General features: G+C 40.3%; 1 protein-coding gene across 6 annotated transcripts in view; it reads left to right on the forward strand.

The window, feature by feature from the left end:
• Window positions 1-15,915, forward strand: part of LOC117348587 (SUN domain-containing protein 3-like) — a 97,287-nt gene that overhangs the window by 10,856 nt on the left and 70,516 nt on the right. For 5 of the 6 annotated variants that reach the window (XM_033920881.1, XM_033920886.1, XM_033920883.1 and 2 more), the window contains exon 3: window positions 12,880-12,933. The exons of the other annotated variant lie outside the window; for it this stretch is intronic. In XM_033920881.1, coding sequence (XP_033776772.1) covers window positions 12,880-12,933 — 54 coding nt within the window. The remainder of the gene's footprint in view (window positions 1-12,879; window positions 12,934-15,915) is intronic. 6 annotated transcript variants of the gene reach the window in all.

Consider the following 15,915-nt stretch of genomic DNA (forward strand, 5'->3'; position numbering starts at 1 on the left):
TCAAGAAAGGTAGAGTCTCAAAATCAGCATAAGCAATAACACAGAATAGGAGTCCTAAAAGAGAAAACACTGCTCTGATGGACCTTCTTATAACTAAGCATGTCTAAGTAGCGTCTGACGTCATAAGCACCGTTTGGACTTCCCACCAGAAAACTTTCAAATCTGATTGGGTGTGCTTTAGGTGTGGTTTGGGCAAACACACATATACTGACTTTTAATCAATTCCTTCCCTTCTCAAAGCTTTTACTAGAAGCGGTAGCAATGGGGCCAACGAATCGGTAAGTCCGATTTTCTTTAATAGTAAACTGATTCGAATCAATTCACCAAAAGTGAATCGGAGAATCGATTCGAATCGCGAATCGGACAGCACTAGTAGAGAGGGACAGATTCTTCAAACTTTTGAAAACTACAAGAATGAGAGGGCATTCGGAAAAATTGAGAGGGGACAGATTCAGAACCAATGCTAGGAAGATCTTCTTCACCCAAAGGGTGGTGGACACCTGGAATGCGCTTCCAGAGGGTGTCATAGAACAGAGTACGCTATTGGGGTTCAAGAAGGGATTAGATGATTTCCTGAAGGAAAAGAGGATTGAAGGGTATAGATAGAGAATTACTATACAGGTCCTGGACCTGATGGGCCGCTGCGTGGCGGACTGCTGGGCGTGATGGACCTCTGGTCTGACCCAGCAGAGGCACTGCTTATATACTTAAAGTAATCGATGATCTCCAGCCCAAGAAAAAAAAAAGAGGTGATAATCCAATCATAGATCCAGGACAAATGCGCATAAAATTTTATCACTAAGGAACAATTTACCATAGTTTATAATTTACCTATCACTCAGTTTATTCTTGGATCTAAAATATGTGGACTTGAGGTTGTTTGATATTTGAATATTTTCTTTATAAAGTTTTATATTCTTTTTCCTTTAAATTGTTAGTGTATTCAATCAATCTTCCTGTACAAAATGTTTAATTTTGATATATTGTAAAATGACAAATAAATAAATACATAAATAAAATGGGTGCAGTGAAGGTACATTAATTAGCACAGAGTAATGTAGCATTTTCCCCAAAAAGTGCAAGAAAAAAATGCCATGGTAGATGCAATTCTACTTGAGACCTGGGAAAATATGGCTGTTTTAGTAACAACTCTACTGCTTTTATGAGTTTTCTTGATGACTGAGAAACTTGTTCTATTTTTGCCTGGACTAAAGAAGCTTTAAAGGTCACCTTTAATCTTATTTGTCTTGTAAAGCCGACCTATGGCCTACACAATAATCCACAGGATGTGGTACTCATCCGGGAAGGAGATAATAGATATCTCCCAGAAGCAAGCTGCTTTTATTTAATGTTTATTAAACAGCAAAATACATGAAAAGAAAACAAATCTCACCAGAGAAACAGGGGAAAGAATCGTACAATATAAATAAACAAGGAAACATTCAGACCACAGAATAGTATGAACAGCTGTATGAGCCCACTAAACCTGGAAGAAGGTTTGTCTATTTCAAAAACTTGTGTACAGTATAATAAAAACCACAAATCAAATAATACAAACACAACAAGCAAGAACAAAGGACAAATTAAGATACACTAAAAACCGCTAAAAGAACAATAAAAGCAAACTACTGTATTTAATCATATCATACCATATTGTTTGTTTCTTATACTGCGCAAATGTCAACTGGGAATCATTGCAGCTTACATAAGATTAATAAGGTTAGCAACCTAGACATTATGAATCATAGCAAGACTATAATGAAAACAGATGCATTTTTAGCACCTTCCTAAACTGAAGTTAGAAGGGGTCTGATGTAAGCAGGTCATGAGGCAGTTCCAAATTTTGGGGCTTTGAAACTCAAAAAGTGGATTCGAGCAGTTTTTTCCTCTGGTCTTGACGAGGATAGGGAAGAGGTCATTTATAGCGTTGAGTCATTCTTGAGTTATAGAAGGAGTGTGAAACTTGGATGACTGAAGTTAGCCCAGTCGAGCTTGCTCCTGTGAACCATACATGCAATTTTAAATTGAATTCTATACTTGACTATAAAACAACATTAACAAATGAGCGATCCAAATCAAAAAGGAAAACATTTCCATATATTATCAACCTGCATCATTTTTAAGCTTCTCTATGGAATATTTAGTCCTTTGGTCCCTTTATACTGGAATACCCTTAGATCTTGCCATTCGAGGAATACACAGAGATATAAATTACTGTTCCCTTCCTTCAGAGGAATTAAATTGGCCAGGAAACTTAGTCAATCTTTCGCTTATAAATTGGTAGAAATGTGGAATGGGCTTCCTGATTCTGTCAGATTGATAGGTCAGTTACAACAATTTCGTAAAGTCTTAAAAACATTATTTACACAATACTTGAACAGTTTACCTAAAGATTAAAGGGATTGATTGCTCTACAACCCTTATTTTCTCCTATGCTCTTGTTTGCTTTTTTTGCTGGTCTTTAATTACTTGTAAATTGATCGAGCTCCGCTGGGAGATAACCCGGTACATAAATCAAAGATTAGATTAGACAAGGTGAAATCCAAGGGAAAATATCTCTTAGGTTCAATATGGGAAACTCAGAGATAAATCAACCTACGGTATGTCATTTTGATTTAATCTCCATGAACATAAGAATTGCCGCTGCTGGGTCAGACCAGTGGTCCATCGTGCCCAGCAGTCTGGTCACTAGCCCTACCAGCGCATGTTCTTGTTCAGCAGGAACTTGTCTAACTTTCTCTTGAATCCCTGGAGGATGTTTTCCCCTATGATAGACTCCGGAAGAGCGTTCCACTTTTCTACCACTCTCTGGGTGAAGAAGAACTTCCTTACGTTCGTACGGAATCTATCCCCTTTCAATTTTAGAGAGTGTCCTCTCATTCTCCCTACCTTGGAGAGGATGAACAACCTGTCCTTATCTACTAAGTCTATTCCCTTCAGTACCTTGAATGTTTCGATCATGTCCCCTCTCAATCTCCTCTGTTCGAGAGAGAAAAGGCCCAATTTCTCTAATCTTTCACTGTATGGAACTCCTCCAGCCCCTTAACCTTCTTCGTCGCTCTTCTCTGGACCCTTTCGAGTAGTACCGTTTCCTTCTTCATGATCCCAGTGCCTCACAAAAAGACTCTACATGAATAGAAAACATACACACACACTGAATTATTCCCAATACAAGTGTTTTCTTCCTTTACATGCCTGCTGATAGTTGAAGAGGCTCAGCATCTACTCTTGAATGCCTCACAGTATCTCCTGACTCTACAAAAGCACCATCAAATAGAAGAAGTTGAATTGAAAGTCTTTGTCAGGATTTACAGGCAGGCAGTCTCACCCATCTCCTTGTCAATAAACCAGGAGTATACAACTTTGTCCTTTCCTTACATAGACAAATCAACCTCTTAACCCAATAACAGAGAAAGGCCTTGACAAAATCATGAGAAGTTCTTATATCCTTATATACTTTCCCTCTATCCTCTTCTATCAGGGAAATAACATTAAATACATAAAATGTGGAGAAAAAAGATCTCACATACAGTAAGCACATGGAACTTAATATAACAGCCAAAGCTCACTTATCATTGGTCATACAAAAACTGCACTGTTGTGCAAACAAAACATTAATATATGTAGCTCCAATAATAGGCCAAATCACAGAATATCTTAAAAGTTCAATGGGCTGTCTCCAGGCAGCACAGGAAGGGAACACTATGTTCATTTCAATGAGAGCCAATTCAAGTATTGACGTGTTACAGAGCCTAAGGTAGTATCCATGAACAGATTTAAAAAAAACCAAACAAAAACAAACAAAGAAACAGTAGCTAGTGCAAAAAAATTTCAAAGCATATCAAAAGCAACTAGTGTAAAAGCATATTCTTCATTGAAATCCACAGGAATGCTGCCATTAAATCCAAATGGTATAGCAAAGGAATGCCACTTACCTTTATCCCAAAACACAATCATATACAAATCCCCTAATTTTGTGATTTTTGTTTTTTTTGCCCTGGGTCTACGAGTTTTGGCTTACAGGGGTACCACAAGCCTTGTGAAATTATTGAACTGTGCACTTTATTATTATTACTAGTATTTTAGCCCGTTACATTAACGGGTGCTAGAGTAGATGTCTATTTTGGGGGGGGGGTTCTTTGTCTCTTTCTCCTTGGACGCTGTCTGTCTGTCTGTCATTCTTTCTGTCTGTGTCTCTCCCTGGCCCCCATGGCACTGTTGTTGCACTAAAAAAAAAAAAAAAAAGCACTAATTTAGCACATGTGAGCGCTCCTATGATGGCATGAGGCTGGCGTACTTTATGTTGCCAGCTTATTGGAAAGCATGAGCTCTGCTCTTGTAGTGGCGTTTGGGAGCTTACAACCTCACACTGAGGACGCTCACTTCACTTTATAAATTTATTGATTTTTTTTTGTGGTCTTTCACAAGACTTGTGGTACCTAGGGCAAGCCCTACCTATTCATTCTTGTAACTTAGCTTTATCCAGCAACGGCTTTGTATATCACCAGACGTTCTCAAGGCTCCCACATATCCCCCCCCTAAGAAGTGATCAATTTGGAGATATGGAGAGTAGTGGCAAAAAGGAAATGGACTCTTCTCAGATTTCAAGGAGAGTAGGTACAGATTACAATACCCAACACAAGTCTCTTGGATTAAGAACATACGAATTGCTGCTGCTGGGTCAGACCAATGGTCCATCATGCCCAGCAGTCCACTCACGCAGCGGCCCTTAGGTCAAAGACCAGTGCCCTAACTGAGTCTAGCCTTACCTGCATATGTTCTGGTTCAGCAGGAACTTGTCTAACTTTGTCTTGAATCCCTGGAGGGTGTTTTCCCCTATAACAGCCTTCGGAAGAGCGTTCCAGTTTTCCACCACTCTTTGGGTGAAGAACTTCCTTACGTTTGTACAGAATCTATCCCCTTTTAAACTTTAGAGAGTGCCCTCTCGTTCTCTCTACCTTGGAGAGGGTGAACAACCTATCTTTATCTACTAAGTCTATTCCCTTCAGTATCTTGAATGTTTCTATCATGTCCCCTCTCAGTCTCATCTTTTCAAGGGAGAAGAGGCCCAGTTTCTCTAATTTCTCAGTGTACGGCAACTCCTCCAGCCCCTTAACCATTTTAGTTGCTCTTCTCTGGACCCTTTCGAGTAGTACTGTGTCCTTCTTCATGTACGGCGACCAGTGCTGGACACAGTATTCCAGGAGGGGAGTACCATGGCCCAGTACAGAGATATGATAACCTTCTCTGATCTGTTTGTGATCCCCTTTTTAATCATTCCTAGCATTCTGTTCGCCCTTTTTGCCGCCCCTGCACATTGTGCAGATGGCTTCATTGACTTGTTGACCAATACTCCCAAGTCTCTTTCCTGGGGGGGGGTCTCTCAGAGTACTGCACCGGACATCCTGTATTCGTGTATAAGATTTTTGTTACCGACATGCATCATTTTACTCTTATCCACATTAAACCTCATTTGCCATGTCACAGTCCATTTCTCGAGCGTGTTTATGTCACGTTGCAGGTCTTCGCAATCCTTCTCCATCTTCACTATCACTACTCTCAATAACTTCGTATCGTCTACAAATTTAATCACCTTGCTCGTCGTACCAATTTCCAGGTCATTTATAAATATGTTGAAGAGCACGGATCCAAGCACCGAACCCTGCGGCACTCCACTCATGACGCTTTTACAGTCCAAGTATTGTCAATTTACCTCCACTCTGTTTTCTATCCGCCAGCCAGTTTTTAATCCAGGTGAGTATTTCACCCTCAATTTCATGACTTGCAATTTTTCAAAGTAGTCATTCATGCGGGACCTTGTGAAAATCCAGATATAAAATGTCGATTGGGTCACCCTTGTCTGCCTGTTTACTCCCTCGAAGAAGTGCAGCAAGTTTGTCAAGCAAGATCTTCCTTAGCTGAAGCCATGCTGGCTGGTCCTCATCAGATTGTGTCCGTCAAGGTGATTAATGATGCGATCCTTTATCAGCGCCTCTACCATCTTTCCCGGTACCGAGGTCAGACTGTAGTTTTCCAGATCTCCCCTCAAACCTTTCTTGAAGATCGGCGTAACATTTGTCACTTTTCAGTCTTCCGGAATCCTTCCTGATTTGATCCACAGATTGGCTATTAGTTGAAGCAGTTCAGCTATAGCCCCTTTCAGTTCCTTAATTACCCTCAGATAGATGCCATCCGATCCCGGGGATTTATCCTATCAATCTGCCTGCATACCTCTTCTAGACTGACCGTCAACCCTGTCAGTTTCCTGTCTTCATTTCCTGCATATAGTCTGTCGGCTTCCGTTATGTTGTGTATATCCTATTTGCTAAATACAGTTGCAAAAAATGTGTTCAGTTTTGTCGGCGATGGCTTTGTCCTCCTTTAGCACTCCCTTTATTCCATGGTCATCCAAAGGCCCCACCGCTTCCTTTGCGGGTCGTTTCCCCTTAATATATCGAAAGAACGGCTTGACGTTTTTTTGCCTCCTTGGCTATTTTTTCCTCGTAGTCTCTTTTGGCCCCTCTTACCGCCTTATAGCACCTGCTTTGATGTTTGTGCTTTTTCCAGTTTTCGTCCGTTTTTGACCTTTTCCATTCCTTAAACGAAGTCTTCTTGTCTCTTATTGCTTTCTTCATTGTTACAGTGAGCCACACCTGTTCCTTGTTCTTTTTCCTCTTGGATCCCTTGTTGCCCTATTCGCAAAATACATTGACTAAAACGGTCCCCAACGTCACCAGGTCTCCTCTCCCCACAAAACGCATTTTCTCTCTCTCTACAAACCCCTCATACCTTGATCTCCTCGAACTCAGAACTCCAACTCATGGTTGTTCTAAATCCCTCAGACACTCATTACCCTTAGATCTCCAATCAATTAATACGTAACTTTCGCATCTAAACTATTGTATTGCATTTAGACTCTTTGTACGATATTATTTAGACTTAATGTATAGTATTGTATTTAGACTTAATGTATAGTATTGTTATTCAGTCTCACGGTATTGTACAGTATCGTATTGTATGTGGATCTATTGTTTTGTTTTGTATTGTTTTAAAACCTTTAATATTCGCTGAATGTCCAGCCTTCTTACTATGTAAACCGCCTAGAAGTCGTCTGACTATGGCGGTATAGAAAAATAAAGTTATTATTATTATTATTATTATATAGATTTTGCGCCTTGGTGACTGTATCCTTAAAAAGGGACCATGCTTGCTCTAGAAAAAAATAGTGAAGTCTTATTAAAGAAATGACAATTTTGCATAGAGGTAAAACTCTTTATAGTTTATAAATCTTTCCTTTTGGCTAAATCTTAATAATAATATTGTAATTTATAGCTAAAGAGACATACGATCAAGAAACTTTTATTTTACTTTTGTGATTATGATAAACATACCGAGGGCCTCAAAATAGTACTTGTTGGGCAGCATGTGGCCCCCCCAGGACGTGAGTTTGAGACCACTGACTTAGAGAGGTGGTCTATAAATGGCATTGAAATTTAGATGCCAAAAGTTAATTGAGAAACACCGTTTAAAATTGCAAAAAAATGGTTAAAAAAAAAAAAAAAAAAGAAGTGCCTACTGGAGCCTAAATAAAAAGCACTTTATGACATTTTGGGTGTGGCTAACTGTTGGTTGGGCTAAGAACTTTTCAATGGCCCATCATAGTTTCCCTCTGAGAGACTAACTCTTCCTTTTACAAAACTGAAAGCGTTTTTTAGTGCCAAAAGTTCATTTTCAAAGGGACACACAGCATGGATTTTCACTTGGATCAGGGCTGGCTTCTGGTCATTTGCATTTTTTTTTTCCTGCCACAACTACTGCTACCTGCCCTGTGAGGTAGCAATTTTTGAAAAGGCTTTTGTTCCATGAGTAAACAGCTGTTTGCCTGCAGAAAAAGCTTTGAAATTTGCCCTCATAATGAATTGATTACTCTTAGCAAGTAAATAATTGATGTTACTGTTCATGAAATGTTAATCACTAACTTCACATACAGGTGACTTAATGAAGTGATTCTTAATTGGGATTTTCATATCTTTAACAGGTCACAGTACTACTTTGTGGCAGTATAAAAGGATGCTTATGTGAGATGTCCAAACAGGACAGACAGAACTCCTCACCTTAAAATATAAGCAGAACAACAAGAAAAGGCAAGGGAGGTGTCTTTTCAACCAATGGTAAAGTCTTTATTAGCAATCAATGATAAAGTCTCTAAAAAAACATTAGTCCCAACAAGAAACTGGGATCCTTGTTGGGACTAATATTTTTTGTATAGACTTTATCATTGATTGCTATTAAAGACTTTACCATTGGTTGAAAGGACACCTCCCTTGCCTTTTCTTGTTCACCTGCAAACAGAATAGCCTTATTGGGTCAGACCAATGATTCATCAAGCCCAGTAGCCTGTTCTCATGGTGGCCAATCCAGGTCTCTAGTACCTGGCCAAAACCCAAGGAGTAGCAACATTCCATGCTACTGATACAGGGCATGCAGAGGCTTCCCCCATGTCTTAACATACTATGGACATTTCCTCCAGGAATTTGTCCAAACCTTTCTTAAAACCAGCTACGCTATCCACTTTTATAACAATCGCTGGCAATGCGTTCCAGAGCTCAACTATTCTCTGAGTGAAAAAATATTTTCTCCAATTGGTTTTAAAAATATTTCCCTGTAACTTCGAGTGTCCCCTAGCCTTTGTACTCTTTTGACAGTGAACAATCGATCTACTTGTACCCGTTCTACGCCACTCAGGATTTTGTAGACTTCAGTCATATCTCCCCTCAGCCGTCTCTTTTCCAAGCTGAAGAACCCTAACCTTTTTAGTCTTTACTCATACGAGAGGAGTTCCATCCCCTTTACCATATTGGTCGCTCTTCTTTGAATCTTTTCTAGCACCGCTATATCTTTCTTGAGATAAGGAGACCTGAATTGAATGCAATACTCCAGATGCTGATGTATAAAGGTAACATAGGTGTCTCTATGCCTTAATAAAATAGGCTCATACACCACTCTTTACAAAACCATTTCTTTGAGGGTTCTTCGATATTGACATTTTCCCTTCTATTGTGCCTCTTACGCACCTATAGTAGTGAATTTATTGTATTAGCTTTTCCCCCTTCCTTCTCTATAGGTAAATATAAGTAATTATTCCCCCCCCCCCATTACAAAACTGTAGTGTGGTTTTTAGCACTGGCCAGTACAGGAACAGCTGCAGTGCTCATAAGAATTCTTTAATAGATACTATAGTTAGATTATGAGCCCATTGGGACAGAGGGAAATTCAAAGTACTGTACCTGACTAGATTTTTGGCCATTACTTAAGTTAATGTAATTGTTTTGTAAACTAGTTTGAATCCTTTGGGGGATTTAGCGGTATATAAGATACCACATTAAATTAAATTTGAATGGGCCTTTCCACACCCCCTCCCCCCTGAGAAATGACCCCCCCCCCCCCAAATAAACAGGTTTTTACATCTACCTAAGGCAGGGGTAGGCAATTCTGGTCCTCAAGAGCTGGAGCCAGGTCAGGTTTTCAGGATATCCACAAAGAATATGTACGAGATGGATTTGCATGCATTGCCTCCTTGAGATGCAAATCTGTCTCATGCTTATTTATTGTGGATATCCTGAAAACCTGACCTGGCTCCGGCTCTCGAGGACTGGAATTGCCTACCCAAATTTGTTGAAGAAAAAAAGGAGAGGACATATGACATCATCCCATTCTTTTGGTCAGCCAGAGTGTAGTTCGCTCCGGCATCTAAGACTACTCTTTTCAGACACAAACTTTTTTTCTAAATCAAATCTTGCAATTATCTTTTTGTTTATCAACACGGAACTGATGTTTGTTCCACCTACATATTTGAAGACTCCTGAAGAAGGTACCGCCTAAATATTGAAACACCTGCGCATCGAGTCTTTTTATTGAATGATTCCCTGTCAATAAAGATCCCATTTGGAAGCATCTCATTTGTTTCCACTCATCTGGCTTTCATCGTGTATCTTTGTGGGGACTTTGAGTTGCTTTTCCTGGTGGGCACTTGACATTTAGACACGAGCAATTACACTAGCCATAGACCTGGTACAATTGCAGGTGCCCAAATGAAGCACGAGTGTGCATAACTTACAATATTCTGTAAGTTATAGCACACTACCAAAACAATTATCCACGCCCTCATCACCTCACACTTAGACTACTGCAATTCACTACTCTGAGGCCTTCCGCTTAGCCATCTTGCTCCCCTCCAATCCATCCAGAATTTGGCTGCACGACATATTCCGGGAGAGCTGCTATACTCGCGCTATCCCTCTCCTAAAGTCACTTCATTGGCTTCCCATCTGTTTCCAAATACAATTCAAACTCCTCGTACTGACCTACAAATGCACTCGCTCAGCTGCCCCTTGCTATCTCTCTTCACTTATCTCCCCCTACAACCACCCCACCCCCACGAGCTCCGCTCAGCTGGTAAGTCCCTCCTATTTGTGCCCTTCTCTTCAACTGCCAACTCCAGACTCTATCCCTTCTGCCTTGCTTGGAACAAGCTGCCCAAATCCCTACGGTGGGATCCGTCTCTGGCAGTGTTCAAGGCCCAGTTAAAAGCCCACCTCTTCGAGAGGGCTTTCAACTCCTAACTCCTCTCACCTTGGGTTCTGCATCACCAACCCTATATGTCGTGTCTGTCTGTCCAAGTTAGATTGTAAGCTCTTCTGAGCAGGGACTGTCTATAAAATGTCAAAATGTATATAGCACTATGTACGCCTTTCAGTGCCATTTAAGTGATAAGTAGTAGTAGCCCAGCTTATGTCCCACCCAAATATATGTCTCCCTTGCATCAGTGCACTGTAGCACTTTTGCATGCCCTTATAGAACAGGGAAATAGGAGGTGCTACTTTCCTATTCATTTTATTTATTTATTTATTCATTTTATAGCCCGTCCTCCCCAGGAGCCCAGAACGGGTTACATGAATACATAAATAAAGTTTTCAGGAACAGAGATACGTATATTACAGTCAATAACATGCTACAGAATCAAAACACAAAGCTATAGAATCAATAACTTAAAACTTATAGAGAATGTGGCTAAGAACACATGCTTCGCAGAATCTAAGAAAATAAATCATAGAGTCACGAATGAGTATTAACCAGTTCTTCTACCGTTCACTGCAGATATGTTATTAGGCTCAGGTGTTCTGAGGTAAGGTACGTCGAAGTAAGGTCTGTCAAAATTTGAGAACAGAATTTATTTTATTTAAAATAATTTATAACCTGCTTATCCACAAATCTAGGTGAGAAACATAAATACATACACAATAAAAACAAAACAAATAATAACATTACAAACAGAATATAAAAGCAAAAAAAAAACCAAAACCCAAGCATTACCATAACTTGCAGCAAAAAACATACTCAATAAATTCAAGCCCAGGTCAGCATAACAAGCAGAAAAGATTCAAATATTCTCCGACCTTGCCACCAAAAAGCGCTCATACAGCAGTCTTCACCCCTTTCCTAGAATATAAAAGCACATTCGACTGGCGCAAAAATAACAGAAGAGCATTCCAAAGCATTAGACCCTAGACTGAAAGCATTGACTTCCTGTTACTCAGAAGGCGCACCACAGCCAATGATGGAACTTCCAAACAAATTTTGTCATAAGAACATAAGCAATGCCTCCACTGGGTCAGACCCGAGGTCCATCGTGCCCAGCAGTCCGCTCACGCGGCGGCCCAACAGGTCCAGGACCTGTGCAGTAGCCCTCTATCTATACCCCTCTATCCCTTTTTCCAGCAGGAAATTGTCCAATCCTTTCTTGAACTCCAGTCAGAGGAATGCAAGTCACGTGAAGGATGATATCACTGTAACAATTGATCCGGTTAATGAAATGAAGCGTCTTTACTGCTTTCCAGAAGGTCAGTAGGTTATCAATTGCCCTAATGCACCTCCTTTGAATCCAATTATCACATCACCAGTTCCCAAGTCTATCATCCTCACCATTTGAAAACAGGTCCCCCCCCCTCCCTTTCCGGTCATCTGGTCTTGGAGAAGGCTTTGCTTTCTTCAGCTTCAGACATTTGCCAGTAGGCTCATGGGAGTCTTCAAAGAACAGTAGCCTTAGGCAACTCCTTTCTTTTCCCCCCTCTTATATTAATTTAAAACGGATCATGGTTAATATTTGAAGCATTTGAGAGAAAAAATTTTAAGTCCTATCTGTTTATGTTTATTGAACTTAAACCTGGCAAGAACTATATTGAAGGGGACCTGTATAAACATTGTGCAAGTCTACTAATTTAATTTAGGGATTTATGTAACTCTTTCAGGCCTAAATTAGCTCATCCCAAACAATGTGCACTCGGATCAGAGCACATATATCATTGGGTTGGGTTATTTACCTTGTCACTTGGATTTCCAGCAGCTCCGAGTCCAGAGGAAGAGGTGGAGCTACAGCTACTTGAACACTATATTAAAATGTCTAAACATTTAGCAGCCGCCCAAATGAAGCTGCATTTTCTAGAGGAAGCTATTATATTCTGTAATGGAAGTGGAGATAGAGAAAGGGAGATGCTGGACTATAGCAGGGGAGATGCTAGATGTGAGAGGGTGGAGTTTGAATTTCCCTGGGGTGGGGATGAGGGTGCCCATTTGAAGGTTTGCCTAGGCTGTCAGATCCTCATGGATCAGAAGTGGCCTAAAGTTTAAAAAAAAAAAAAAATAGGAAGTAACTGGAGAGCAATTACTATATTTTATGGAGGCAGGCCTAGGTCTTCCTTCCTAGAGACAGATGGTATAGATCATTTTTATTTTGTTTGCTTTTTGAAAGGATGGTGTTTGAGCAGTTTATATATTTTATACTTCAAAATATAAATTTCTAATATTTTCTTTCATGTTCAGAAACCAAACACCCGTTTCTGAAGGACAAGTAGGGTCTACTAGAAGCTTACATGAGTGAGTAATCTTAGTTTAATGTTTTAAGACCCACTGTGACATACTGTAAAGATCTGTGTTAATGTGAAGATTTATTTTTAACCTAATTTTGCAAACAGACTTGATAAATTGACTATTTTTAGAGAACTTTTCTCTTTTTGTCTCCATGCCAGCTGACACAGCTGACTTTAGCATAGTGTCCTGGAACTTTTTCTCTTGCAGTGTTTCCTGTAATTTCTTTCTTTCAAATCCTCAGTGGGGAAATTATCAACATGGGTTAAGACTGTTAAGACGGGTTATTTTACTTGAAGTTGTGCTATTTCAGCACAGGATCTTAATGCATACAATGGGACCTTATGCCAAAATTGCACAACTTATGGTAAAATAATGAAAGATGAGGTTCTTGCCTTTGCTAATCTTCTTTCTTATAAATCCACATTATTCCTGGACAAGTGGGTTATGCATTCCATGTCATGAGACTTGCAATAGAGTAGATACCCCTGATTGTGTGAATAACATGAAGAAGCACCTAGCGAAGATTGAAGAATGGTCTGAAATTTGGCAGCTAGGATTTAATGCTAGGAAATGAATGGTCATGCATTTGGACTGCAAAACCTGAGGGAATGGTACAGTTTAGGGGGTGAAGAACTTATGTGCACGAAAGAGGAGGGAGACTTGGGTGTGATTGTAATGATCTTAAGATAGCCAAACAGGTTGAAAAGGTGATGGCAAAAACTAGAATGATGCTAGGGTATATAGGGATAGGTATGGCCAGTAGGAAAAAGGAGGTATTGATGCCCTTGTATAAGACTCTAGTGCAGGGGCCGCAATCCAGTCAGGTTTTAAGGAATTCCCCAATGAATATGCATGAGATCTATTTGCATGCACCACTTTCATTGTATACTAAAAGATCTCATGCATATTCATTGGGGAAGTCCTGAAAACCCGTCTGGTTTGCGGCCCTTTGACACCCCTGCTCTAGTGAGACCTCTTTTAGAGTATTGTGTACAATTCTGGAGACCGCACCTTCAAAAAGATATAAACAGGATGGAGCTGGTCCAGAGGAAGGCTACTAAAATGGTACGTGGTCATCATAAGGCGTATGGGGACAGACTTAAAGATCTCTATATGTATATTTTGGAGGAAAGGCAGGAGATAGGAGATATGATAGAGATGTTTAAATACCCACATGGCATAAATGCGCATGAGGCGAGTCTCTTTCATTTGAAAGGATGCTCCTGAATGAAGGGGCAAAGGATGAAGTTAAGAGATGATAGGCTCAGGAGTAATCTATGGAAATGCCTTTTTTTACAGAAAGGGTGGTAGATGCGTGGAACAAGTCTCCCGGAAGAGGTGGTGGAGATAAAGATTGTGTCTGAGTTTAAGAAAGTGTGGGACAAGTACTTGGGATCTCTTAGGGAGAGGAGGAGATAGTGAATTCTACGAATAGGCAGAGTGGATGGGACATTTGGCCTTTATCTGCTGTCATGTTTCTATGTAACTGAAAGAATTCCATAAGTTAGATGTATCAATAGGAGCCCTGCTCATGCTCATGTCCCCTTTCCTTTATGCATTATGCCACTTACACACTCTGTTACAGAAGAGCACGTAGGCATCCTACTAGCACTTGATCACATAAGTGTCAGTAATTCTGCACATTAACGCATGCAAGGGGTGCTTTAGAGTCAAATTTGTTTTATTGCGTGAAAGAGGATATACAAGCACATGTTGAATGGATACATTGCAACCTTGAAAGAAAACAAACATAATATAGCATATACACCCTGTCCCCAATTTATACGCAAACACTCAACTGCATACTCCTCAAACTCTCAGCCCCCTCCCAATTATTTAGTAAGCTTTCATTGTCAATTATAAACAAGATGATAGCCATCATCATCATTCAATCATCAAATACTAGTAATGATATAAACCCTCCCTATCTCACCCTATCTTATTCAAAACAGAATCAGGCAACTGGTGAACAAGAAGCTGCATATTTAAAACAAGGATATAAATGGAAATAGAAGACAAATAAAATAATATCTAAAGTATAACTATACTCCCTCCAAGGTGTCAGAGATTCAACTTGTTAAGTATCAGACTATGAACTCTGGAGGGGAATGCATCTATGTAATATTTCCAGATGGACCAAAAGCGTTTTTCATTTGAAAGTATGACAGGCATCTCTAGCTTCCCAGGTTAGCAAGGGGTGCTTTAATACAGGAAAGCACTTATAGAATTGTCCTCCCTTCCCCCAATTCTATATATGGTGCTCAAAATTGCACGCACAATCTGAGTAATCAACCAATTGGCACCAATAACTGGGTACCAACCAATTACTGGCACTAACTGGCAACAGTTTGGATTTGCATATGTGTCTTGCTAAGTGCAATTCTATAAAGATGCACATGCAAATATTTTAGCATGCGATTGAAAAGGGGCATGGTCAAGGGAGGGGCACGGGTGGCCCAGCGGCGTTCACTAAGGATGTGTGCAGTACTGTAGAATTTGGGAGATCGGCCCTTAATTTATGCGCAAGGATTTACAGATTTCAGTTGAACATAAGAACTGCCATCTCGGGATCAGACCTTAGGTCCATCAAGTCCGGCGATCCGCACACGCGGAGACCAGACAGGTGTACACCTGGTGTAATTTTAGTCACCCATATCCCTCTATGCCTCTCGTAAGGAGATGTGCATCTAGAACGGTGGATTCCACAATAACCTCCTCTGGAGAGCATTCCAGGTGTCCACCACTCGTTAGGTGAAGCAGAACTTCCTGATATTTGTCCTGGACTTGTCCCCCCTTAGCTTCAGTCCATGTCCTCTTGTCCGTGTCACATTGGACATTGCAAATAATTTTTTTTCCTGCTCTATTTTGTCGATTCCTTTCAGTATTTTGAAGGTCTCGATCATATTCCCTCGCAGTCTTCTTTTCTCAAGGGAGAACAATCCCAGTCTCTTAAGTCGTTCCTCGTATTCCAAGTTCTCCATACCTTTT

This window comes from Geotrypetes seraphini, chromosome 14, assembly GCF_902459505.1.
Source record: "Geotrypetes seraphini chromosome 14, aGeoSer1.1, whole genome shotgun sequence".
Lineage (NCBI taxonomy): Eukaryota > Metazoa > Chordata > Amphibia > Gymnophiona > Dermophiidae > Geotrypetes > Geotrypetes seraphini.